Below are 26,398 nucleotides of genomic sequence, written 5' to 3'. Positions count from 1 at the left end.
ATCTTGGGACTGTGCGGATTGGGGGAATGATAATCCTGCGTTCTCTGTTTGATTGTCGGGGGATTATCAGCGTCCAGGCTGGAACCTCCGCATGGAACCAACAGGGCACTTAGGATTTTCATCGCTGGCCTTTCTCCCTAATGTGATCCCCGCTCGTCCCCCTGGGTCTTCTGCCGTTAACCCTCTTTGTGTCTGATGGAACATCAGCTAAACGGCGATTTCACAGTTGCTTGGCAGACCTGAGCGAAGCCGTCGTATGGCTCCCTCGGATATAAATTCCACTGCAGTGACGTCCAAGAGCTCGAGGACATCTGTGCCGCGGCAGAGTTTGGCTGACCCTCCCGAAAAATATGTTGATTAATTACTTAAATGGTTTGGGCGGTCATTGGTCAACTTATGTTGCCCAACTGTGATGGATGAAGAGCCTCCACAAACACGTGGCTCGGGAGAAAATGGCTCGCATTTGTGCCGGTCAGGCCGAGGCTCCGAGTGACGCAATCTAATGCCAATTAAATGTCTTTTCCATACCCGCCGCGCTCTCTCATCCACACAAATCCAAACACTGGCCTTTTATAGACTTCTGAAAGTGATTGACAGCCCGGGTCGCCTGTTGGTGGCGGGTTTCCACCATTATTGAGATCATTCACTCATATCTAAGCCCTGTTAATCTCTAACTCTCAAATTATAACCGCGGCGTCGCAGAGAGCGCCTGAAAAGTTGTGGGAAACTTTTTTACAAGAGCTGACGGGAAATAAAAGTAGAGAGATTGTGGATGATGTAGAATTAAAGAAGCCCAGCGAGAGTCAGTGTGTCTCGCTCCTCATCAACATCCATCCAGTCAGTCGTCGTCGAAGGTCTAAGGAACCTAAAGAGACTCACCTGAGGTCGCCGTGCCTGCCTGGAGATGGAAAGTGGTGAATTAGCAGCTTGATGGGCTGACATAATGATCAAGACAGATTTGGGTCATGGTCTTTAAATTTGACCTTCCTCTAACAGCGATGATTGCCTGAAAGTGTTGTTAGGAACTGAAACAACGTTGGTGACGCCACAAAAAAACCCCTAAAATGTTACGCAGCATGTTTTTCTTCTGTACTTGCTGATGCACCTCCAGTCGTGACCCTTCAAATCGAGGTAACGGGACTGATCTCGCTGTTCGTATTCGTCTCTGCCGTTGGTCACCTTCGCAGTTTCTCCTCTCAGACTCACCGTTTATTGTGTTTCACTGAAGTGTGTGATTGCAGAGAAGCCGGGTTGTTTTGCTGGCTGAAAGCGCTGTCTCACACTGACGGAGGGGGAAACCACAGATTTCTTTGAAGAATGTCTTTGTTGTCAGAAGTGAAACGCTCAAAGTTGATGAGTGTGCTGCTCCGGAAAACCATCAGCATTCCTGAAGTGGTGGGAACGAGGAGGTGGAGGAGGGATCAGAGCCAGAACTGATTCATGCCACTTTTCTCCTGACAGAATTTGTTTTTGTTTATTGAGACATTTATTAAACCGAGCATGAAACGTAAGCAGTTTCTGTGGCGAGGACGGCAAAAGATGCAGACAAAAAAAAATCCGGATGTCGGCCCTGCGAGCACGAGTACGATGAAATTGCTGGAACAGACCCGAACAAAGTATTAAATGAATAAATGCATTGGAACCAAGTGTCATTCAATCTGTCTACGTTATGAAATTCTGGTCATATTCATCTCTTGTTCTGCTGTTTTCTGGCAGTTTTATTTCTCCAGCTGAGGCAGACGGAGGGATACCGGTTTCTAAACTGATACGCGTGATGTTAATCTAATTATAACGTTGACTCCATCGATCAGAAGAGTTAGCTGCAAAACTCCTGCAAAAAATAAGAATACGTGTCTCATCTGATCGTAGCGTTGTTGCAGATTGACCTCGATTCAGTCGTAAAGAGGAGAATGGTAGAGAATGAAACAGAAAATTATAAAAAGAAATTTTAATTAAAATACACTGTCTCAGTCGTATCTGCTCGTTTTATTAGGTGTCTTAGACAAGAACATTAAACTATGAGAATTCATAAAATAAGAAAAGTAGGTCAGCCCAAAAAATCACAAAGGAGACGGTAGAATAACGACGAGTCCATCATAATTTCAGGAGAATTAGGAAAAATCCTCGGTGGTTAAACAGAGAGGTCTGAGAAAAGGAAAGTAAAGGTTTCTTTTTGTAGTTGAAAAATTGTTTCTATCCTCTCAGAGTATTCTTAATTTCTGTCTACGGTTGAAGAAGAGACTTTATCTTCTAACCACCCAGAATGTCACGGTGATGTGTGAGATGTCGTAGATTCCTGTCCATGCTGAACTCTTTCTCATCTGTTGTGGTAAAGACAGAAGACTGGAAGAGAAAATGTTCTTGTGCAAAAGTGTCCCGTCCTCCTTTAGAGGCTGTTGGACGAATGAGTTTCCAGAGATCAGGTGAGGAGCTCGGACATCCAGCAGGAGTTTAAAGAATAGCTTTTGCATCAAGATGAGCAAGTTATGGTCGCTTTGACATCTGAGGAGGACGCAGAGGGAGCAGAGGGATCAGATATCTCGTCGTCTGGCCTGGGAACACTTCTGCAGGCTGCAACTGAGGCCTGACCCACGATAAGCGGAAGTAAATGGATAAATGAATAAATATTCTGTAAATTCTCCAACAAAAGCTGTTCTGCAATTCCAGAACAAATCTAAAACACTTCGCTGAAACTCCTTTTTGTCGGAGAAGTTGAAAAACTGACGATGTAAGATGTAGGACCAGTCGGCCGGCATCATGAAGTGTCAGTTTTCATCAAGAGTCTTCGCACAAATAGCACTTTTATAACTGGCAGGGAGAGGGAGTCGGTCGTATGCTTTTAATTTGAAACATCTGTGCTGAAAGAGTTTTACAGACAGATTCTTAGAAAGCTGAATTTATCAAGACTAGCATCTATAAGAGGCGGGATCAGAAAACAAACAGAATTTACTTGTGAAACAAAGACGCTTGGCCTGCGCCTCTTGTGTACTTCCTGCTCCGTCGCTCACAGCCGGATCGTACTGAAAGAGCACTTTTATTGTGTGATCTCCTGCTGGCCGTTCCTCTCATGACCCGGCCAGTCTGCCTCTCTGCTTCGGTTCTGTCATGCCAGCTCTCCGGGTCTGACTCACCCTACAGCACATGGCATCTGATGCCTTTACAGCCGCCCACTCACTCGTCCTCCTCTTCTACTTTCTCATGCTCCCTGTGTCTTCTCCTCTTTCCTCTGCAGCTTGACTGTGATTTAATTCTTCTTCTTCTTCTTTTTTTTTTTTTAAAAACCAAACTAAAGCCAAGATTCCCTCTTCTGACATTTACTTTATATCCTCATTGTCTAGTTAATGGACTGTCGTGGTGGTTTTACATGTTTTAGCCCATTAACTTCGAGTCTTTTACACATAGCATTAGCGCCAGCCGTCGTGCCGAGTATATCAAGGATTTGGACATCAACATAAAAATGAAGGTGTGCTTTTTAATGGCGGTCGGACGGGGCGTTAACTCCGACCAGAGCCAACTGGACGAACACACACCACTGTGGAAATGTGAGAAGGAAATCATGATCATAAAATATAGTTATTTATTGTGTTGTTTTGGTTATTAACTCTCCAAACAGACCTTAACTTTTGGCTGCATGCAGACTGATCTGTTGAGACTGTGATTGTGAGAGACTGATCGCATGTTTGGACAGAAATATAGATACAAAACGAACCTCCAGCAGCCACATAATTGTCTTTCTTGGCGATCTAATCGGTACAAACGATGCTGCAGTGACTTACGTCCACGGTGCCGTTGTGCTCTTGCCTCGCTCTTGTTGTTGAGATCCAGTCCAGCAGGTCCGGTGTCCTCGGGCTGTGGGGAGTTGAGGGGGTTTATGGGAGGCTGTAAGCTGTTGGAGGTGCAGTCGTGATTCATGAGAGGCCCAGTTGCTGTTGAGAAATTCATCAGCCATGTGCCCAGTGCTCTTAACCCTCGGGGTTATTACTATCTCCTGCTACACCGGAGCTGGAGTCTGACCTGGCACTAATGCTGCAATCCGTTGCAATCAGAACTCGCAACAAAATGACCTCTGACACGGGAAAGTGCAACGGAACGGTCACCTGAGTCCGGAAACAAAAGCAAGACCCACACAGCCGACATAAACACACATGACAATTACCGTTTATGTCTCCATCGTTTTACTTTATGTGGTGTTTGTGCTGTGAAAACGTGCTGCAACAGCAACTTTGTCGTCTCCATTTTCGCTTCCATTCAGTTGATTCATGCTTGATGGAAGTGTTTGTGAGCGCGAGGATGGAGCCGACTCCTCCCGCCTCCTTTTAACCGACCTAATCTGTTAAATCAGCCGCTGTAGTTGCTCGTGAGCTTCACAGACTCGTCAGTTTGCAGACGCACTGGGACGCTTTTAGATCGGAAGTCGGGAATAGCGACTCGGAAATATCGACGAAGATTTAAATGTTCCTACACTCCCTCATTGGCACCAGCAAACATGTATAATGTCTAAATTAAAGTTACATATTGACATAACTTTTTTATACAAAAATCTTGCAGATCTTATGCAGCCGACCACCACAAGGCTGCAAGCAGCATATGAAGAATATGATGAGTGGTTTCAAACGGCTCCTACATGTAAAAGTATAATGTTATAGATTAAATGAAGCACAATTTAGTTTTTTTCTCACTTTAAGACAGATCGACAACCTTAAGCTTAAACTACCTTTTGAATATTTGTGGAAATTAGTTGTTAGGAACTTCCCTAATTTTCTCTTCCTGTCTTTCAAAGTAAGTTTATTACACAAGCAACTAAACAAACTACACAATCAAAACCATAAACAGCTTATAGCCATATGTGCTGACTCTATAAATGTTAGCTTTAAGCTAGCTAGCAACAAACACTGAACAGTTTATTAAATCGGGTTAATGTATTTGTGTCTTTTGTATAGTTTCTCTCCTTTTCCTCCAAAGTTTTGCTCCTAACGAGACATTTTTAATATTTTTCTGTCCTGGTCAGTTTTGTTGAGTTTGTAATCGGTTCTCTAAACTCCAGAATGCCGGATGATGTTTTTGATTTCATGTTCTCATTCCTGAACAGCAGATGTTAAATTCAGGCAGGGGTTTCTCTAGATGAACGTGTTTATTGACCTAAAACTAAGGTAATGGAAAAAAAAATGATTTTTCTCTTTGTGTCATATTGCAATTCAGCTGTCATATTTGTTATCGTGTCTCTGACAAAGTAAAATGTCAAAGGACTCCCGAGCTTATTTCTGCAACATTTACCCAAGAAACGAGTGGATAAAGGAAAGATTATGTTCACTGTTTCACCAAAAGGTCAGTACAGAAAGCTAAAATAACATGCAGAGTCTCTTACAGAAGATAAAAAGTGGAGTGAATGTTTTCATATTAATGTGTATAAAAGTCTGTATAAAGAGTGCAGCGTCTTCAAACTTAAATCCATCTAAACTTTGTCCCCGGGGTTGAAGTCACGCTGTAAGTTTACAAAGAGAAACCAAAAGGTGCTGATGAAGAGCCGACCGGGCCGAAACATCCGGGGCTAAAATACAGCCGTCTGTCAGCCGGCTGCCATTAATTTCCCTTTCTTCTTTCAGACACATCTCTCTTCATAATGGTTCGTTCATTACCTCCAATAGGTGTTGCAGATTTATGCTTTGGCTCGGCTTGAGCTTAGGCTGCACTTTGCCAAGATGACAGCTGGTAATACTTTAATATATAGACACGTAGGCACCACCGTCACTATTCAGCAGAATTAAAGGCTATTTTTTTTTTCCTCCCCTCACACCCACAGATACTCCAGCTGTCCGTCCGTACATGTGGACATAATCGCTGACTCTAGCTGTGTCCGAAATCGCTCCCTCGCTCCCTCATTCATTAGTTCAGACACAGAAACGCTCTGTAGGATCCTGTCAGAGACCCTTAAATCATCTTTGTGCACCACCTTTACTCTATTAATTACTAAGTGTCCCATTATCTCTGCTCCCCGGGCCCTCGTTCAGAGGCACGTCCGCTTATATACAAACAACTTTTAGCTAACATTTGGCACTAAGCGCTAAACATAAGAAACATGATGGACATTCATCCAGTAGTTGTTTGACAGGGTTTCTACTTGTGTATTGATCACTGTGCATGGTTCTGGTCAGAAATACAACATGGTTTGGCTTTACATACCTGTTTTGTTCACCACAAACAGGACAGGAGTTGGCCAGACGTCCCTTGAACAAATATCTGGTTTTGTTCGCCACCAACACGGCTGTAACGTCCGCAAGTCTCCCTAAAAATATCCAGTGGTGTCACGCTTACAAATGCCACAACACAGACTTGAACTGCTGTCGCCCGTTTGTCATCTTTCGTTTAGGCTCTTAGTCGATGAATAAAAAAATGCTACTACTCCTCAAGACCTGAGCTGAGTTTCATGTCTTGAAAATAATGTTGTTATAATCTTGTGAGAGGCTCAGTGGCTTAATAAAGGTCATCCTCGAAATGTCAAGTCGCTGAAGTTTAGCGCAAAAAACATGTTTTCTTTTATTAGAAATGTAATGTTTTGTTTCCGAGGTACGTCGTGGTGTGAATGTTGACGAGGTCTAAGATTACTTAACTCAGAATTTGATTCTACTTTTTGTTTTCCTGAAAAAATATTAATGTCTCTACAGGAGAGACGTGAACATTAAAACTGATAATAATAATTGTTTGATTCTGTGAAACTGTGTTTTATTAGAAGATTATCGCACCGTGAAAATGTCATACCTGTGCAGCCCGACTGCAGATGGAGACCGAGACTTTCTGTCCACTTTCTGGTTTCATTTTCAGCTCCGACCTGAAGTCTTATTCTGTGTGTGTGTGTGTGTGTGTGTGTTGGTGTGAGTCTGGATGGGAGGCTGATGTCCTTGTTGGAAACCCTGCAGGCTGCTCTCCAGATGAAATGGCACACAAGTGACTGCGTCTGAGCTCACATGCCAGTCAAACTCGGCAGTCAGACCTGAGAACAGGGAGAGAGGGAAGAAATGGATGAGGGGAATAAGTCTGGAGGTGTGAAGGAGGCGGAGGAGGAGGCGTGAGGGGGAACTGATGGAATTGGAGCTACAGTAGCTGAGCCACTGCCTCTGATTGCAGCTCCTGATAAAGAAAAGTATCAGATAGGCAATCAGAGTTGTGGCCTGAGAGGATTTGAAATTTTTTGGTGGACTATGGATTGGTCCACCTGTTTATCTGTTCGCCTATCTTTGAGAGGGCAGATGGGATTCTGACAGAGCTCGGGAGGATGATACGAACGATAGGAACACAAGTGCGAGGGTTAAAAACAGAGCTGTGGGCTGAAAGTGACAGCGGGTTAGTCGAGCAAACGCACACGGGAGAGACGACCGAGCCAGGAGCAAAGTCTCTGGAATTAATCGATTATCGTTTAACCCAAGAAAGGTGAAAATAATAATAACACAATTTCCCAGAGCTGAAGGTGGAGTCTTCAAATAACTTCAAATATCTTCTTGAATTTAAAAACGGTGGAAACAAACCTATCAAAGATCCTTTATTGATTTCCTTGGGAAGATGGTTTACTCTGGACAGATTTGAGAAACCGAACTGAATCGTGACCTCCTCTGCTCAGGAACAACTAACTGATCATTCACACTGTTTAGGCAACTAATTAAAGTCAACACTGCAAAATACAGGCTGAAGATTTACCATAACCTTGACTAACAACATGCTGCACTCTGAGAAAATTGGTTAAAAGTTCAAAGTATCTCAGAGGAAGGATGGTACAGCACCTGTAAATCAAACATTAGTCGCGACAAGCTCTGACATTTACGGCATCACTCGTGGCGGGTGACATTTTACAGTAATTGCCTCGGATTCACAGCGTTAGCCTGCTCTTGTTATTGGACAGTAAAGGAAGGTTCCTCACTTACAGCCTGATGTTACCAAACTTTGGTTGCCGACATCCCTTTGACTGATACCGACAGAGAGATTTGTTAAGCTGCTGAACCTTTAATAAGTTATAAGAATATTTGGGATTTAATCATCTCTTCTGTTTTGTCTCTTCCTGCAGAGCATCTTCACTGTCTTGTTGGGTCCTTTCACCTTCTTCAACGCCCAGAAGACCAAATATCTTCAGATTCTCACCTCACTCATGCGCTGGATCGGTAAGAATGAAAATAATCCTACAATACTTCCTGTTTAGTATTCAGCTCATCGCCAAACACGGGGTTCTGTCTTTGCCTTCCACTGTTCTCAGTTTGCTCTGTTTGGTTTCCTCTCCCTCTCTTTTCTGCCTCCACCAACATATATTTCCATTTTCTCGGTGTCTCCCCCCATTTCTTTCATCTCGCCCGCCCTCGCCTGTGTGGTTGCCGCGCTCAGGTCCGTCCATCATGGTTCGGTCCTGCTCTGTGTCTTTGATTCCCATCTCCTCTCATTCCTCAGCCTGACAGCCCTGACAGCCCGTCCCAAGCTTGATTGGACCGTCACTCACAGGGCGACGGGCGAAAATAAACCGCCCGTCCTGGGTCCGCGCTTAAAATCACAACACCACTGAATCATGGCGCTGCCGCCACCCCCGCTCAGCCGCACGCTAGCTCGCATAAACAACACACAAACACAGCAGCATCCACATACTGTCCACTGTCTGGAGGGCTGCACCGTTCCCTCCTCTTCATCCATCTTCACCCTCCTCTGGTAGCCTGGGAATTTGATTGGTGTTGTCTCTCCTGCAGGGCTGGCTAACGATTCAAAATGGCTGCAGTGGAAACCCCGTGTTTCCCTTCTTGTGTCCAAGCGGACACTCGAACAGCCACTGAAAACAGATTTTGACTTTTTTAAAATCTCAGAGAAAATCACAGCAAAGTTTGTTTTTGAGGAGAGGCAAACGAAAGCCGTCTTAGTCTCAGTCACAAGGTTTTAAACGCTTTGCATGTTTTGCTTGTCGCCTTTTAAGAACATGACAGAAATTCATCAGAGCGCAGACAGCCATCATCTTCTGCACATTTCCTCCTGTGTTAGACTGTCGAAGTGTTTCTGGATGAGTTGCTCAGGGACGAGAGAAAATACTACGCTGATGTCTCCTTTCAGCTATATATGCATGTGTGGGGTTGGTTTTTTTTGAACAGCTACAAGGTGTTTGCCGTGATGTGAAGCCTTGTTCTGCCCTCAGAGGCACTTTAACGCTCTGAAGCAAGTGGCTGCGGTTATCCTCGAAAACCCTCCTGTTTACATGTGGATCACAAACTGTGCTTATAAATCAAATGTTAGACAGTCTGCGCCGCTCCAGATCCGCCTTTGTAGTGTCAGACTCTCCCCTGCAGGCCGGAGAGGCGGCTGTGGAAGATTTATCGTTTGCTTTTCCACTAAAAAAAAAAAAAGCGCCGGTTTGGCCATGACTGATGAATTCAAGCTGATCACAGGCGCCGTTCTCTAAATAAGATGCTAACACTGGTATCACTACATATACAAGTACTTTTTTTTTCTTTTTTAAAGGGGAGCGATTATGCTCATTTCCAGCTCTCAGGGCTAAAGTAGAGGAGCTCTGCATTATTCACAGTTACATAAATTCATTATTTATCTTATACTGGCCCTTTTCTGCCGCCCTTGAGTTGATCCTCTGTCTGAAATACTCTGTCTGAGCTTGTATCTCGCCCTAAAAGCCCAACGTCTCCTGATTTGTCAAACATAATGAAGCCTGCCAAAAGTCGGAACCAACCGATCAGATAGCGACGTGAGCGGCGCCTGATACGTAAATGTAATCACTAATTTTGGTGAAACTGGATCGTACTTATGGAGGAAATTAGTGTAATTTACAGACTTTTTTTACAGCTAGTTAGCAACTATAACTAGCATCATATTAGGAAGCTGGAGATATTTAGATTTGACTGCCCTGAGGAGGAGGTCTTGCACAGTGTGGGTGCTGATAGGACCACTAACTGCATGGCTAATTGAGCTAACTTGTAAATGGCAATGAACATTACAATTATTAGCAGTTAGCTGTAGAGGTGGGTGAGAAAATCAAGGTTTAAGGAACACAGCAGGGAGAGCTGGCTAACTGGACTGCTAACTGTATGGCTAACAGAGCTAACGGCAGCTAAGAATCAATTATCAAACTCTGGGGTGAAGAAAATAATCACGCAGAGTCTGTTTTACCTTTTAAATCGATTCTGAATCCTAAGAATCAGAATGAAAAAGATTCACAGCCCTAGTTAGAAAGATGCACTTTTTGCTTTCAATCAGGAAAGTAAATACCTGAGTTCACACTGACTAATAAACAAGTTAACGATGAAATGTCATCAGATCACCAAAGAAAGAATAAAGTCCTGAAACCTTTTACTTTACATTAGATAAGTTACAGAAAACAATCTTTTATCTGCTCAGCTCAGTTTGGTTGTTTTTGAGTCTCTGCGTCTCTGGATATGTTTTATTTAGAACCACTGACGCTGAAAACTCTGCAGACGTACGACCCCGCCTGCCCTCCTGACCATTACTCACCACTCCCCCGCTACACCTGCAGTCACCTGTGCTGCCCTGCGAGGCGGCGTGGTGTGTTGGATGTCAGGGTTAACAGCTGGCTGGTGTGTTGGGGCTCTGCCTCCTGCTCCTCGGCTCTTGCCTTGTCACCATCGTTGCCACTCAGCTGTAGTCACCTTCTCGTCCTGCGAGCCCCATTTTTTTTTTTTACCTCAAACGTGAGTGATGGTGTGACTTCCTGCTGCGCTGCTGCCTGTAACATGCTGTGATTTTCAATGGAGTGTCCATTAGCTCGGGTCAGTGTGACACCGCTTTTACAACCACAGAACTCCTGACTGCAGTAATTTAGTCTTTTTGATTTTTTTTTTTTTTCCCGCCGTGCAACTTAATTGTTCCTTAATTAAAATGGAAAGTGGTGCAAAGGGCAGCGTTGGGGCTCAGGCCATCTGCTAACATTTCAGTTGGTCACCACCTTACTACAGGTATCAGCACCCATCGGGTCCTGGCCTGAAGGTGTCACCTCTAATATCTGAGACACTAGAGATCAGTCGTTCACCAGCCCTCCTCTTACATGTTCGAAATAAAACTCATGAAGACAACGAGCGTGCTGCCGTTCAGGGCAATCAAAGTAGGCCTGCAACTAACCACTTTTTACAGTGTGGATTATAATCTGACAGTTACTGTTTTAATCTGTGCTCATCACAACTTTCCAGAGACCAAAGTGAAACCTTCAAATTGGGTTTTTACACTATTAGTCTGACAAAAGAAGCAAAGACTCTTCATTTACTGTCAGCAATGACAAAGAAAAGCTGCAGATGTTGTGAAAGGTTTATAGAGTTTATATCCTGGGAGTTACAACTACTTGTGTGACGCATCCATTAAAGATGAGGACACTAACTTAATTCAGTGTGAAAAACAACTTTCTGTGCATTCACCAAGTACATTACAGAAGAATTCGTACCCCTCCACAGCAGCTTTATCCCTTCAAATGGTTTCTTTTGTCCAACCAAAAGTCCAAAACCCAAAGACTCACAAAGAAATGTGACAAATCCTCAAGTTTAAGAAGCTGGAACCAGAAAATGTCTGATAACTTTGCCAGAGAAAAGGCTGAATGATCAAGTGTTTATCAAAATAGTTAATAAATAAAGAGAATCTTGCCACTCCTCATATATTCTTCCTTCTTCAGAGTCTATATGTGAGCCAAACACCAGCCGTCATTCATTTCCTTTTTAAATTTTCACGACCTTTTCATTCGATCATCTCAGCGACGTATAATAACGAGGCCAAAATCTTCTACATCAGAGAAGTGTAACGCGCATTATTACTCACTGTAGCACATTAACCTTTAGCATAAAGCATTATTTGCAAAGTGGTGGTGCAAGATTGAAACAGGTTGAAATGAGGTGCCGTCATGCACAAATTAGCAATAACGTTTCATGTTAGCTAGCTAGTTAGTTAGCCGCCAAGACATCAACAAACTAGTAGTGATTGTTTAAAAGAAATGGACCAAAATATGTTGAAACAGCAACAAATCTCTGAAAAACCTCATGTTGGAAGGCTGTACCTGCAACAGCAGAAGGGGTCGGTTTGTTTACTAGGGAAACTACAAATCACAGTCCACAGTCTCAGTACGAAACACTAAAGAAGAAAGAGAAAAGAAACCACCGAGCGGACCGATCACACTTCACCCAAAGCTTCTATCCCAACAAAGTATTCGGACCAGCTAACTTAACTCTTGTAAACCTCTTGGACACCAAATAGAAATCTTCAACTTTCCTCTGAAGTAAATGTGACAGCTGCTCTCAGGGAGGCACAGGATCCATATGTCACTCACTCAACAGTTAATATAGATGGTAACCCCTCCGAGGCTCCACACAGCTCTCCGTCCGATCCCTGGAGAGACCGACCGAAGTGATTAATACTCGTTTACTGAGCGAGGAGGCTGTTAACTTATTCCCTTCCTCTCATACCACTCAATATCAATTAGAGGAGCTCTGTGCTGCTGTCAGAGTCGAGGACGTTGGTCTCCTGGAGAGCTGATAACGATCCGCGCTGCTTTCATCAGGCAGGAGGCAGGAAATGAAGAGGCCGACACTAACAGGTTGAAACAGTATTTACCTTTTCGACCCATTTAATATAGTCATTAACTCCATTTCAAACCTCCTTTTGTATTTATACTGTCTGCTGTAGTGTTGGTTTGGGTTCATGTGTCATAAATGTGGCTTGTTTTCAGTGTTTTCTCTCTTTGGATTGTCGTAGTTTAGAGAGAGAAGTCAGAGTCGGGTTGGTTGGATGGGTCACTGCATTTTACCCCCAGAGAGTATAGACGTCAAAGAGTCTTTCGTCTCTTCATCAGTGTGTAAAAATACACTTAAAATCCTCTTTACTTCCATTTATACAACAATAAAAACTTCTAAGGGGATTGAATAATTTTTACAGGCTCTGTACTTAAAAATATCGTTTATACCAAAAACAAAAATTCCCAGTTTTATATATTTTATTTGAGAGCACTTAAACATTTAACAGTCAAATAATTTTGTTTTATCGTCGAGGCTTCAGAGTTGCCGACCTGAGTGTGATAAACCGAATATTTATGTGAAATATAGTAAACGGCAAACGTTTTTCCTCCTCTGCAGCAAGAAAACACAACTGTTAGTGAAAGAGTCGTATCTCCAGCGATCCGTCTAATGCTCTTAGTTTACTACAACATCGTACACGGAGCGAAGAGAGGGACGTTCACAGCTGCCCGCTGCCTTTTTAAACAGGTGAGGGAGGGGAGATATTGTTTTCTGAAGGTCGGAGGGACTCTGGTGGCCGGTTGAGTGGAAAGTTCAGTTTGTCCAGAGCGAGCGACTCGCAGGGGAGCGGTGAAATATGAGCAGCTCTTAATGAACCGAACAGCAGAAACACAGTTCAGAGGTCCAGAAAAATTACACTTAAGGGGGGGAAACCTCATCATTCCTGTTCTGTCGGTCTGTGACGCTCCTGTTGTCACGCAAGGACTAAACCATCACGCAGCCGCCCGGCCGCTGTCCTCCACCCCGGCTCGGTATCGATGTTTCCTGGCGTAATGAAAGGGTTTGACTTCCGGCCGAGACGAGCTGCAGGGTGATTAGAGGAATGTTTGGGCAACGTCTGCTTTGGTCGGAGAGCGCGATCAATCGGATCTATACCCAGTAACTAAGCTTTTAATTATGGTCAGTGACCTCTGAGTCGTGTTTCTCTCACAAGAGCCTTCGTTCCGTTAAAAGAGTGATTGAAGGGAGGAATTAAAGCCGCGGCTGCAAACGTTCGTTTTCAAGAGACGCTTTTTGTTCATACAGAACATGTGAACCTCATTTTTAATATAAAACAGACAAGCAACATTTAAGAGGTTTTTCTCGGCCCAAACAAAGAATCAGTTATCAGAACTTCCATCCATTCATTTTCCATCGATTGATCAATTGTTCGAACACCAGACAGTTTAGTTTTGACATTTAAATGCACATTGATCTCTGCCTTTAGTTGTCCCTCAGTCAAAACAATAGCAGCTGGCTTTAATGCATCATTATCTTAATAATAATTAAGTAAAATCATATATTTCTCGTGTGTGAACATTGATGGAAACATAATGTACCTGCACAAGTCATTTTTATACATTTTAATGGGGAAATATTGCAAATTAAATCTATATATCAACAGAACAACAATAGAAATGCTGTCGTATCAGTGGATCTGAAACAAGAGGAGGACGTATCAGAGGATCTTTTTACAGACACAAGATGGTGGATAACGTACAAAATGAGGGGGCTAATTGATGTTTTGGTGAAGCTGTTGGATGGCGTCGTGGAGTCTGTCTGGCTCATCCCTGTGAACCGGAGCGGCAGCATGGAGTGCTAAACAGTGGACCGACTGCTGCGCCGCTCTGTGCTGTGTTTACTGATAGCTCTATCTGAGATCACACAACTTGTTATGAGGCAACGCAGCCTCTTATCACCCGGTCGCCCCTCAAACGCAGCGGCGGAGGCCCCCGCGAGCGCCGGCCGCGATGCGTTTGAAGAGATCCAGCTCCACCGGAGTCAAACATCCTGAGACCTTGGTGAGAGCTGGGCTGAGGGCCAGAGCTACTAATTGCCTGAGAGATTATCCAAGAGTGCTCAAGGAGCGTCTTTCTTAATTAATGATGGAATGATTGCTGTGCTCTAAACCCACTGGAGGGGGGAGATGTTTATATTGGCAAACAAGGTGAGAAAACAGTCGTGCAGCGTCACCGCGACCTTGCGTTGCGTTTGAAATGCTCTCACATGAAGGCACAGCCGAGGACGTCCTTGACCTTCTCGCTATCATCAGTGAATTGCTCACGTTTAAGTGTCCCGAGTCATTCCCCTCCGAGGAGCCAGACCCCCCAACTCGCAGCTTTCTCGTGCTCCGTCGCACTTGAGATTGATCACCTCTCACCTCCCACCATTTTCTCTTCATTAATTGAGTCCAGGAATCCCATCTCCTCTGAGATAACCGCTGAAGAATCCTTCTCCGTGCTCGCTCGATGACTCCTTGGAGCTTTGAGAGTGCGTTGCCAGCCTTGGATGAACAGCAACAGCTTTGTTTGCTACCAGCGAGAGTGCCGCTGTACGAGCCTCCTCTGGAGGGTTGTTAAGCTGAAGCATTCCTCACAAGGTCATTGCCATCCCCATCTAGGTAGAATAAATCACAGGCTGCAAGATGGACGGCCACTAGTTATGTTGACGTGATATGTGGCTGTTTGACACCTGCTCAATTTACTCAGTTCCTGTTGTCGCGCGTCAAGTGTGCCGGGGAGTGCTGCCGCGGCCCTGGGTGTCGATCTGAAAGTGCGTGTAATCACCAGATCCTGACAGACGTCTGCAGAGGTGACCGGCTCGTCCCGTCTGGATGGATGGAGGTTCGGGTGGGTGAGATGAGACTTCATCAGGGAGACGGTGACATCTTTTAACGGGGCTTTATCATCCTGTCAATGTATAATAAGAAGGAAGACTGTAAAGAAAGACAGAGGCAATAATGGCTGTAGGGAGAAAAGATCAGAACGTCAGGCGTGTTACAGGTTTCAGTATACGTTGGCGTCGCATCGTTTCCCTCAACAAAAGAGAAAATAAAATCACTGACAGTAAAAATCTAACACCATATAACGTGCTATTAACGAACTTCATCCCTAGATACGAGACATGCAGGCAAATCTTTGACTGACAGCTAATTTGAGCAGGAATTAGCTTCTGCGCCCGCCCTCGAGCCCACAGCAGCCAATGAGTGATCTCTCCTTTACACGCCACCCTCCAGATGATGAATGCATCGAGTAGCCAATAAGATTACAAATCCAGCAATATATATTTTATATGTAGATTTTAAAGCTCTAAATTAGAAATAATGCAAGTTTATGTAGTTTTATGCATTTTGCTCTTTCACTAGGCTGTTTTTCCACTTGAGAACAGTATTTTTTTTTTTTACTGTTTTTAATGCAGAGTTGGTGTAAATAAAGAACTAAATCAAGTGTTCTCCCCTGTTACTCTGAGGTCACAAAACAGATTAACCAGAACCCCAGAGACTTTGAGACGAGGGGTATTGGAAATGCAAACTTTTTCCTGGGTTTTATGACTCGTTGCTGCTCATCTCTTCTCATCTTACGTGTCAGGGTTTCCCTTGATTAATGCATCTCTCATAAAACAGTGAAACACTCCCAAAGATCATCAATTTACAATCATATAGAAGAGACGAGCAGGAGATTTTCCATCTAGATAGTATTTTACCCTCGACTAAGGGATGGTATTATGAGGGGGAAGACTATAAAGAAAGGACAGGAGATAATAGCTGTGAGACGAGATGACAATTCTAGATTAAAGACAGACGTTTGTTTCATTCTGTACGTGCTGCCGGTTTCAGTATACGTTGTGGTAATCGCTGAATAATGTGTCTGATTGTAACTCTCTCACGTCAGTCAGGTGACCTGTGAGGCTGTGCTGAATTTACTCCGTTTCCTCGGTCCTTCAAAGCCGATACGCCCTCATTTCGGTTGAGATTCATCGCTGTAGATGAGCGCGATAAACTTGTCGCGGCCCGCCGTGATTTTCCCTCGTGTGGGCGCGATGCAGCTGAGCGTCGGTGACAAATGAGCACATTATGAAACGCTTCGTTCTCGTGGCTTTGTTCCTGGTTGTTCCAGCTCCTCTCGACCATCTGATTGACTTTCAATTTCTTTGAAAAATAAGGGGTTAGTTCCTGCGTCTTAAGTAAGATAAATGAGTTCTCTGCCTGCAGATTAGCATAAAAAAAACCTTTTTTGTGAATTTGTGGAAGAAATGTTATGCTTTAGATTTTGCAATTTGGTAAATTATTTAGTTATTAACCTTCAGCAACATGTAACTGGGAGCAGACCAGTACGACCAGCCGCTCTGTCCTCTGCTGCAGCATCTTAATCTTGGCTGGACTCGCAGGAAGGTGCTCGTATTAGTGGCCAACCACCCCGAGGCACTCTTAATTAAAAGCCCCCATGCCTGTTTCCTTCCTGCGAGCGTTGGTGTCAGAGAGGAGAGAAGCTTCCCTTCATCCCGTCCTGCACCTTTTCTTTCTTCCTCCCTCGTGTGCAGCCGGCAGACAGGTGGTTCACACGTATAGCTCACCTTACAGACAGAGAGGTGGGAAGAAGACGAGGGTTTGAAGGAGAAAGAAGACAGGAGGAGCAAAGGGAGCAGACAGATGGGAAGTAGTGACGTCTCTGGAGTGGAGAGCAACGCAGGAAGGAAGGGTCTGAAACATGGCCGACACACGGAGACTGTCGTGTCCTCAAATAACACGGAGATGATTCTCAGACTTCCTGTAAAGCTGCGAGCGTGAGTCGATGAACTGAGACGTGGATCGATAGAAAATTATCACTTTATTTGACGATAATTTCAGTCCTGGTTTCAGCTTCTCAAGTGAGAGAATTCTCTGCTTTTATTTGTCTCATAATCAGACAGGAAATTAGATATTTATGTTGAGTGCTTTTAAAAAAACTATTGTTCAGAAACCACAAACACTGCAGATATAAGAAGGGAATATTAAAACGGCTTTACTGTGGAGGCTTAATCCTTAGAAAAAGAATACAAACAAGCTTCGTTTCTTTCCTCGTTTGAGCAGATTTCTGATATTTGCAGTAGCTGAACGTCTTCATGTTTTGGACTGTTGATCGTACAGAACAAGCGAACTCGCTCAGGACGACACGTCTCCGTCCAGCTCTCTCCGTAGTCATTGGCAGGTGAATGGATAATGATAATAATCTGTAGTTGCAGCTCTTCGTCTTTGCGTCCTCGTCCTTGAAAGTTGGTGTGCTGCCCGGCTGCTTGACCTCTCCACCTCAGGGTCGGAGTGTGTGGAGGATTGCTACTCTCAGAGCTTTCCTCCCCCCGAGCCAGAGATTACACCGGACCTGAGCCAAAGATGCATTAAATATTGAACACTTGTGCAACAGGTTCACAGACACAAGACTCTGATGTGTGTGTACATCTGCTCTGATGTTAGTGTAAAACAAAAGGAGAGGATTTATTTTTACTCTCAGATCATCTTTCCCTCGATTTATGTCCCACAGAAGACAAAACAAATTTATTGTGATCATCTGAGAAGCTGTTTTCCTTGCGGATGATTACGATCTGGATTCTCCTCTGAAGGCATCATGACACTGGAACAAACATACTTTGGTTTCCTGCGATGAGGAATTTCCTCCAGATAAACGTGATTAGATCAATTTATCGTTCTCGAAAAATGAGGGAGATTTTGTCGGGGAATTCATTTCACCAGGCGACTGTGAATGCAGAGTACAAGCTCTCAGGTAGATGATACGTAATATTAGACATGAAAAACGAGACTCGTGCTGCCATGTGGATACTGAACAGCCGCATCTCCGCCCGCCGTCCTCCAGATGAAGGACTTTCTTCTCACTTTGCGCGACGTGTTCTTCGACATATTCGTTAATTTCTCCGGTTAATTTCTCCCACTTTTTTAACAGCTTTGTTGTGGTTTTTGCATGTTGAATTTTAGTGCCAAATTATCCCCCAAAAAAGAGTCTTAGAAGGCTGATGTTGTTTGACGAATGAAGTTACAGAAACACAGATATAAGAAGATGTTGCACCCGAGGACAGCAGCGATCCAGCAGAGCCCAGACTGTGACCATCCAGTTCTGAGACTCGTGTTTTCAGATTGTTCTCAGGTGTTTTTTATGCCTCAGTCCTCGTTTCCCTTCTTGTATTTCTGCTTTATGTCTCTTCTTAATAAATCTGAAGTCGTGTTTTTCTTTGTTTCGGTCCCTCCAATCGTTCCACCTCGACTTCTCCTCATGGTAACGACATGAAACAAAACTCGTAATCGTGCTATTATTTCTTTATTAATCCCCCTCAGACACTTCCAGTCTTTTCTCCGGACACTCAGCTCCGTCCTGAGCGTCTTCGTTCTCCTTCCCTTTCGTTCCGTCCGTCCCTGATAATTGGAATGAATTTCACCCTCCTGACGTACATTAAAGTGCCGCTGCAGGAGCACCCGGCTGATTAATCGAGCTTGTTTGAAACTTCCCCTCCACCTTGTTAAAGCTTTTTAACCTTTTTCTAGAAGCAGAAACTGTTCTCGGACCTGCTGTGCCTCCCCTCCCCCGCTCGTCTTTAAGTATTTCCATCAAAGGCAGCAGGCGGGTCCGTCTGGAAGCGTGTGATATACAATCATTTCTGCATATGTGTGGAAAATTATGGTCCGAGTGGTGCTTCCTAAATGTCACCCTGTGTGTAAAGGACAGCATGCTGATGAAAGTTCAGGAGCTGGCTGAAGGCCCTCACAGGGCTATGACTAACTCCTGGTGTCACGGGCTGATTGAGTGTGCGCTGAGGTGAGAGGGCTCACCGGAGCTGCACGACTGTCAGACCCGTAACAGGACCGCACGCCACGCTCGGAGCGCCGCTTCAGTCACGCTCGCGGTCGTCGCCAGACAGGCACCTCCAGGAATCGATTGGAGACGCGATGCGAACGGCGGGAGGTGGAGACACACGGAGAGGCTTCTCGATCTTCGCCTGGTTACAGTGACTTCACGTCCGGCTGTGAAATGTTTCCTAGTTGGTTTTTTTATCCCGTGTTTGTGGGGCAAACAGCCGAGAGGCAGAATGAACTCTGGTAAAAGTTACTGAAGCTCACGTCATATTAATATAACTCAAAGACTATTAAAGTTAAAGGTAGAATCAGTAGGATTTGTCCCAGCTGTTCCTGAACGCACCACAAAGACAATTGATTGTTGAGTCTCATTCCCAGGACGTCAAATAGACACATGTTGGGTTGGTAAAGCGTCCCGAGCAGCAACAAAGAGAGAAAATCAGAAACTCTCTGCAGATACGAGACACTAACACGCCTTTTCTCCACATTCCAGCCTCCCTCTCTTACGTCTTGGTTTATACACGGCCATCATTACCTGCACTGAATCCTCGTCATGTTTCCTAACTCCTTCTCCTCTGTTGTCTCCCCACAGCGTTCACCATGATGATCATCTTGGCTCTCATCCGTATCGGTAAAGGTACCGGCGAAGGCACCCCGCCAGTCGCCACCCTGTCCGGGGTGCCCAACCTGTTCGGCGTGTGCGTCTACTCCTTCATGTGTCAACACTCTCTTCCCTCCCTGGTGACGCCCATCTCCGACAAGAAGCGCGTCGGCACCCTGGTGTTCGCGGACTACGTCCTGATCCTCGGCTTCTACGTCCTCCTCTCCTTCACCGCCATCTTCTGCTTCAAGAGCTCGCTGCTGCACGACATGTACACGCTGAACTTCACGGACAACTGCGACGTGTTGAACATCCCGTTCCTGCGCTACTTCCTGGGCCTGTTTCCGGTTTTCACCATCAGCACCAACTTCCCCATCATCGCCGTCACGCTGCGCAACAACTGGAAGACCCTGTTCCACCGGGACGGGGGCACCTACCCGTGGGTGGTGGACCGCGTCGTGTTTCCCCTCATTACCCTGGTGCCCCCCATCGTGGTGGCCTTCTGCACCCACAACTTGGAGTCCCTGGTGGGGATCACGGGAGCCTATGCCGGCACAGGGATCCAGTACATTGTCCCCGCCTGCCTCGTGTACTACGCCAGGCGCCATCTGGAGCCCGTGGTGGGCAGAGATGCCGTCAACAAGCACCGGTCTCCTTTCCGCCACGCCTTCTGGGTGTGGTTTGTTTTGCTGTGGGCCGGCTCCTGCCTCATGTTCGTCACAGCCAACATCATCCTGACTGACACCAAGAAATGAGAACAAGAACAAATCTCCCTCCGTCTGTTCGGCCAGTCGCTCTGCTCCTGCACACGAGGCCTTACTCGCTGCTGGTTGGACAGTGTGCCTTTTTGAAAGGGACTTCTGTTGCATATATTAAATGTAATTAAGAGTAATTTATCAAATTTGTTAAAAAGGGACCAAATGTCAAGTTGTTTTAGTTCCATGGATTGAAGCTGGATCCGTGCATGACGACAGTGAAAGGGAAGTGAGAAGGATCATTTATTAAACGGATGTTTTGTCAACAAACAGCTCACAGTCTGCAGTTTTCACAACAGTTTGCACTTACACAACTTTGTAAAAATGTATCTGACGGCCTCAAACAAAGTAGTTCGAAAGAAACGTCGCACAAAATGCACAAAGTTGTCTTGATTGTCGAAGGTTTGACGTTGGAAAGAAGGAGCTGGGTGTTGTTTGACCATCCGACACTCTCAAGCAGACTTGTGCCTTAAAGGTGGGAATCTGTAGAAATCGACCTGGATCATATTTTTCAATGTTTTTGTGTCAAAATTATGAGAATGATTCTGGCAGAGATGAACCTTGAAGAAATCAGCCAGACTCCATTTGCAAAAACTGTGAAATAAAATGCAGTTTATCAGAAAAAGGAGCGACGGACGGGTTGGACTTTATTCGACCGGATCATCAGAATTGATGATTGTTTTCACAGCCGAAAAATAAACCAAGATGACTTCAGTGAGTTTCTCGACAGTCGAGTTTGACTGGAGCGTGTTTTAAGATGATAAAATTACCGTTTCTGCAAATGGAGTCTGGTGACTTCTGATGAAAACCAGGAGGATCTCACTCTTGTCGAGAAGGTTTATCTCGATCTGATTGTTGTCAGAAATGTAGAATAACAATCATTTTGTCTGTATTAGACACAAAAACATGGAACAAAAGGATCCAGGTTCTGTGTGTCGCCCATCTTATGTTTCATTTATTGTCTTTCAAATCTCACACTGGGGAATAAGATGCGTGTGAAGATGCTGACGAATGTTCAAATAAAAATATATGTAAGCCGAGCAGCGACGAGAACGAAGAGCCTGTCACCTCCCAGACTCGCTCCTCTGTTGCTAAACTGCTCAGCGTCTCCACAGCTCAATAATGAAACCGGAACAGAACCCCAACCGGAGCGAGTCGCGGATGATCCGTCTTTCATGTCTGACGTGGATCCATCCCTCAGCGGCGGCTGCCTCCGATCTTCCTCGTCCTCCCTCGTGAACAACGAGGCCGGGCGCGGTGACAGATCCGCGGACAGATTGGCCTCCAGGAGGAGCTGCGTCTCTGTTTGTCACCGGGCTGCGGCGGCTGTAGTTCACACGCAGGGCATGTCTCGCATCTTTTACTGCTCAGCAGCCGTTCACGACTCTGTCAGACTCTCACTGTATCTATCACACGGCTGCGGCACCTGACAGGATGACGGTGATCCGCAGAGTTTCAGCTCCGGATGCAGAGTTCAGCTTCACGACTGTAGCTCAGAGGTGCTGATTTCACCGACACGTGGCAGCTTCCTCTCCGAGTCCATCGGCTTCGTCTCATTTCGTGTTGTCTGGTTTCATAAGTCGTTTTCGTCGGCGACATTGTTGGGTTGCTTCACCTCAGGAACAAAAAGAACATGAAGAAAAAGTAGAAAAGTAGTTTCCTCTTCACCGTCTGGTCCGTCGATCATCCAGAGGGGTTTTTTTTTTTGTTGTTTTTTTGGAAGCAAAATATTTGCTGCTGGAAAAACCACAAACGAAAAAAATCTCTGCTCTCGACTGGAGGGAGAAAAATCTGCGAGACGGATCCGAGTAAAACTAATTAGACCACGAGAGGTTTTTTTGTTTTTGTTTTGTTTTGTGTCAAGATGAAACTTCAGCTTCAGTGTTTGAGCGTCACCGAGCGTTGAGACGCTGCAGTGAAGGAGTGAAGCCGATCGATTCATGATCACTTTAACAGACAGCAGCTTGTTACCTGCTGCTCGTTAATATCTTTATTTTTGATTTATCTTTTAGCATGCTTTATTTCTCTGTCGATTACTTTCTTGGTTTGGTCTTTAAAATGTCTTGTTTTGTCCACAACCCAAAGAAGAAATACTCACATTTAACAAGCTGGAATCAGATAATTACACTGTTGGTGTCCAGTATCAAGATAATCACGATCAATACTAGAAAACTAAATACTGATTTTGTGTGAACGATCCAGTGAAGATGTGCGTCTTGTTTCTGAGCTGGTCTGGTTTTCTTTTCACTAATAATCAAGTGTAACTTCTTTATTTCTGTGGATATCACAATCAAATCTTTGGCTTTATTTAGTCTAACCCTAATAATCAAGGAGGGAAATCTGATATCATGACAGCCGAAGCGATCGATCGAATGATTATCAGCGTGATTGGTGATTAATTTAATAGTTGACAACTCGATTATGAAGCACCAACAGAAACGGTGTTGAATCCAAAGTCCAGTGATGGTGAGAAAAGTTTCTGAGTGAACTGTTGGAGTTACGTAGGAAATTGTGAGCGTGCTGCATTCAGGTGCTCCTCCGACAGTCCGACTTCCCGAAGTCCTGTCCTGTTTGTACATCAAATATAAACATTCCGATCGGCCTGACATCCAGAGATTGTGCTCCAACTTGAAGAGCGTTAAGATATGAGATGATAAAAAATAACCTCCATCTCGTCCTTCATCGTCTTTTCCTGCACACCTCGTTCATGTCAGATCATATTTGAGCTCTTGAAATGTTGTCAGATGATGAAAAATGTTTAAAAACTAAGTAAATTTTGAGTTTATTTGACTTGTTTCACCTTTTTTAGCAACATATTCACAGTACAAACAACTTGTTTTTCTCTGTATCGTCTGAAAGTGTCGTAACCAACATGAGGGCGGACGGATTTTCTTTGTGTCGTCTCGAACGTCCTCTAGAGAGATTTAGTTGTATTAAACTTAGATTTAGAAACCGAAGCAGCTCAGGGTGAGATATCAACACTATTCAAGCTCCATCAGGTCCGATATGTTGGATATTTATCACAATCTTTTTGTTAAATGTCTGAACTGAAGCTGTTTCCTGCAACACGACTCGTTTTCACACGTTTGTGTTTTAGTGCTTCCACAGTGGAGGTCAATTAAAATGCAGGCGGAGTGTCGGGCGAACAGTAGTTCACTGAGTTGTGCAGCTTTCTCATCAGCTGCTGTGATGCACTTTAAATTGAAAGCTAATGTGCTGTGACGCGACTGTTTTTAAGGAACTGCGACTGTGAGATTTTCTGCTCGTGCGTCGAAGAGCTGCCTACATTTTCTTTTTCTTTTTAGCGCCACGACTCGACGTCGACCACATCTGGACTCGACAGATTCTCTGAGGTTTTTCCAGCAATTCTAAAACTCTGCAGCTCATCAGTGCTCCTCTCTTCTGTCTGTCCGTAATAATAAATGCTGAGATTGTACCTTTCTGCAAAACCACAGACTTGTATCGTGTTGTAAGTTTTTAAGTTTAGTCCTGTTGTTAAGTTGTGGTTGGATTTAGACACAAAACTCTTTTTCGTACGATAAAATCTTCTCTTCTGGCCTGAATGACCTGGTGTCCTTTCCTCAAAGACGGCTACTAAAGGTCCTGATGTCATGTTAGAAATATTTGTTTTAAAAGCCCCAAAGACGGCAGCAAGAAGTCCTGATGTTTGGTTTTATTGTCCTAGAAATGAATGAATGAATGTCGCTGAAATATCCTGATAACTCCCGACGTCTTGCTAGAAACCATTTGTGTTTACGGACTCTGCAGAAAGTCCAGATGTCTCGTGGAAAGTCTGCAGAATTTAGAAACGGACTCTGTCACAGTCGCTGTTTGCACAAACTTAAAACATCCTCATTATTCGTCATGTTCATGTTTACGTTCCCTCTTCTGTGCCGTTTGGTTTCCTCCTCGTCACCTTGAAGTGAAACTCTTCAGTCTCGCTGTAGTTCGATGTTTTTAAGACGCGTGTTGGTGTTTGTCCGTGTGAGTGAACGATGTTTAACGTGTCGGTGATGAATCTTGTGCCTTTGTGGTTCTTTTTTTTTTTTTACAGGCTCATGTTTTTTTACTCGTCAACGTTTCGACATCGTCTGCATGTCCGACTTCTTCTTCTTTTTTTTAACTGACAATCTGTTTTTGGTTGTGATTTCTCGTCATGTTTCTGGGTTTTGTTTACATGGTTTGCTCAGCCTGGTTCACTGCTTTAATGTTCTGTTGTATTATTTTTCACAAAGAATAAAAGCTTTATGTTCATCTGAACCTCATGAAGGTAAAGAAGTCTCTTTATTAATAACATTAATAATAATCCACAGCTCAACATTTCCTTTAGAAGATTTAATTGCATCGAGACTAAATGTCTGAGGACGTTCCTGCCTGTGTGGTTCTGTTCTTCCTGGTCTGGACCGGTTATATCTAATAAAGGGAATAATGATATTTTAAACAATAGTGTTCTTTGGTGAACGCTCTCTTCCTGTTTCATATAGAAATGTTTCAACATTTAACATCCAGGCGTCCACATACTTCTGGCCACATAGAGTTCTGTCCGGTCCAACCTGCAGCATCGATCTTCCAAACTAACCTTAAATATAATATGTGTCTCATGATGTCATGAAGCCACAAACTGAACTCACCTGCTCACCAAAAGAATCAGTGAAGCTCCGCGACGCCACTGACGGTTAATATTTGAACATCCTCAAACGTCACACTTTGTTTTTTCGATTGAGAAGAAATTGAGGAATTAAAAAGCTTTTAAAAAGGTGAATATCTGAATATCAATCAGTTTTCTGAACACGTTATAATGAGGTTCATGTTTTATTTATCAGGCAGGAGCTGATTCTCTGTTAGACGAGACGCTGCAGGTGGAACTGAAACATCTCGGCTCGATCGACGGCGTCAGAAATACAACTGAGGTTGTAAATAAACTAATCTTCCGTTAAGATTCAATAAATCTAATTAAACGAGTCCTTGCTGAACATCATCAGTCATTAATTAGAGTGTAACTGGTTTTAAACGACACGTCACAGCGCAGATCCAGCAGAACCTGAACGAGTCCCGCTCCGCTCCGACGGCTTCCTGTGTCGAGTCGTTCTCCGACAACATTTCAACACATCGAGGTTTTTACCATCAAAGCGAGACTCTGAATCTGGATGTGAGTGAGTTCACCCTCTGCCCTGCGATGTGTGTGTGTGTGTGTGTGTGTGTGTGTCTAATTGGAAATGCAAACTTGGCACGCTTTAATTTACTTTAATTAATTAATTCACAGTGTGTTTAATTGCTGCTGGATGATGTTTGTCTGCAGATGTTTGATCTCTTGAGGGGACATTTGAATTTTTTTCATATCAAGCAGACGTGTGTTCTTCCTCACTGAAGCAGCAACAATCAGATTATCTGCAGAATTAAACTTCTCACCTCTTAATGAGACGATATTAATCAAGTTTGGACTGTTTATTTATTACCTGCAGCCACGTTCACATTTTATTTGGTCATTTATCCCTCAAAATTCCTGCTTTTTAACTTTTTAATGTAAATATCTAAACAACGATTGGACGGTTCGCGCTGACCTTTCGTTCAGACAGAGGATGGATCTTAACGACTTTGACGATGTTCTGACTTTTCTTCTTGATATTAAGGATCCATTTTTCTGGACTCCCGTGAAATCTGGGCTCAGACCTTCACGCCTCCCTCAGGA

The 26,398-nt window shown here is 44.2% G+C and overlaps 1 protein-coding gene across 2 annotated transcripts in view; it reads left to right on the top strand.

Annotated features, from left to right (window-relative positions):
• Positions 1-24,974, top strand: part of tmem104 (transmembrane protein 104) — a 57,423-nt gene extending 32,449 nt beyond the window's left edge. For both annotated transcript variants that reach the window (XM_037089243.1, XM_037089244.1), the window contains exons 9-10: positions 8,054-8,147; positions 19,946-24,974. In XM_037089243.1, coding sequence (XP_036945138.1) covers positions 8,054-8,147; positions 19,946-20,709 — 858 coding nt within the window. In that variant the 3' untranslated portion in view covers positions 20,710-24,974. The remainder of the gene's footprint in view (positions 1-8,053; positions 8,148-19,945) is intronic.
• Positions 24,975-26,398: the final 1,424 nt, after the last annotated feature.

The sequence above is a fragment of the Acanthopagrus latus genome, chromosome 23, assembly GCF_904848185.1.
Source record: "Acanthopagrus latus isolate v.2019 chromosome 23, fAcaLat1.1, whole genome shotgun sequence".
NCBI classification, from domain to species: Eukaryota; Metazoa; Chordata; class Actinopteri; order Spariformes; family Sparidae; genus Acanthopagrus; species Acanthopagrus latus.
This window is presented reverse-complemented; position numbering and strand designations above follow the sequence as displayed.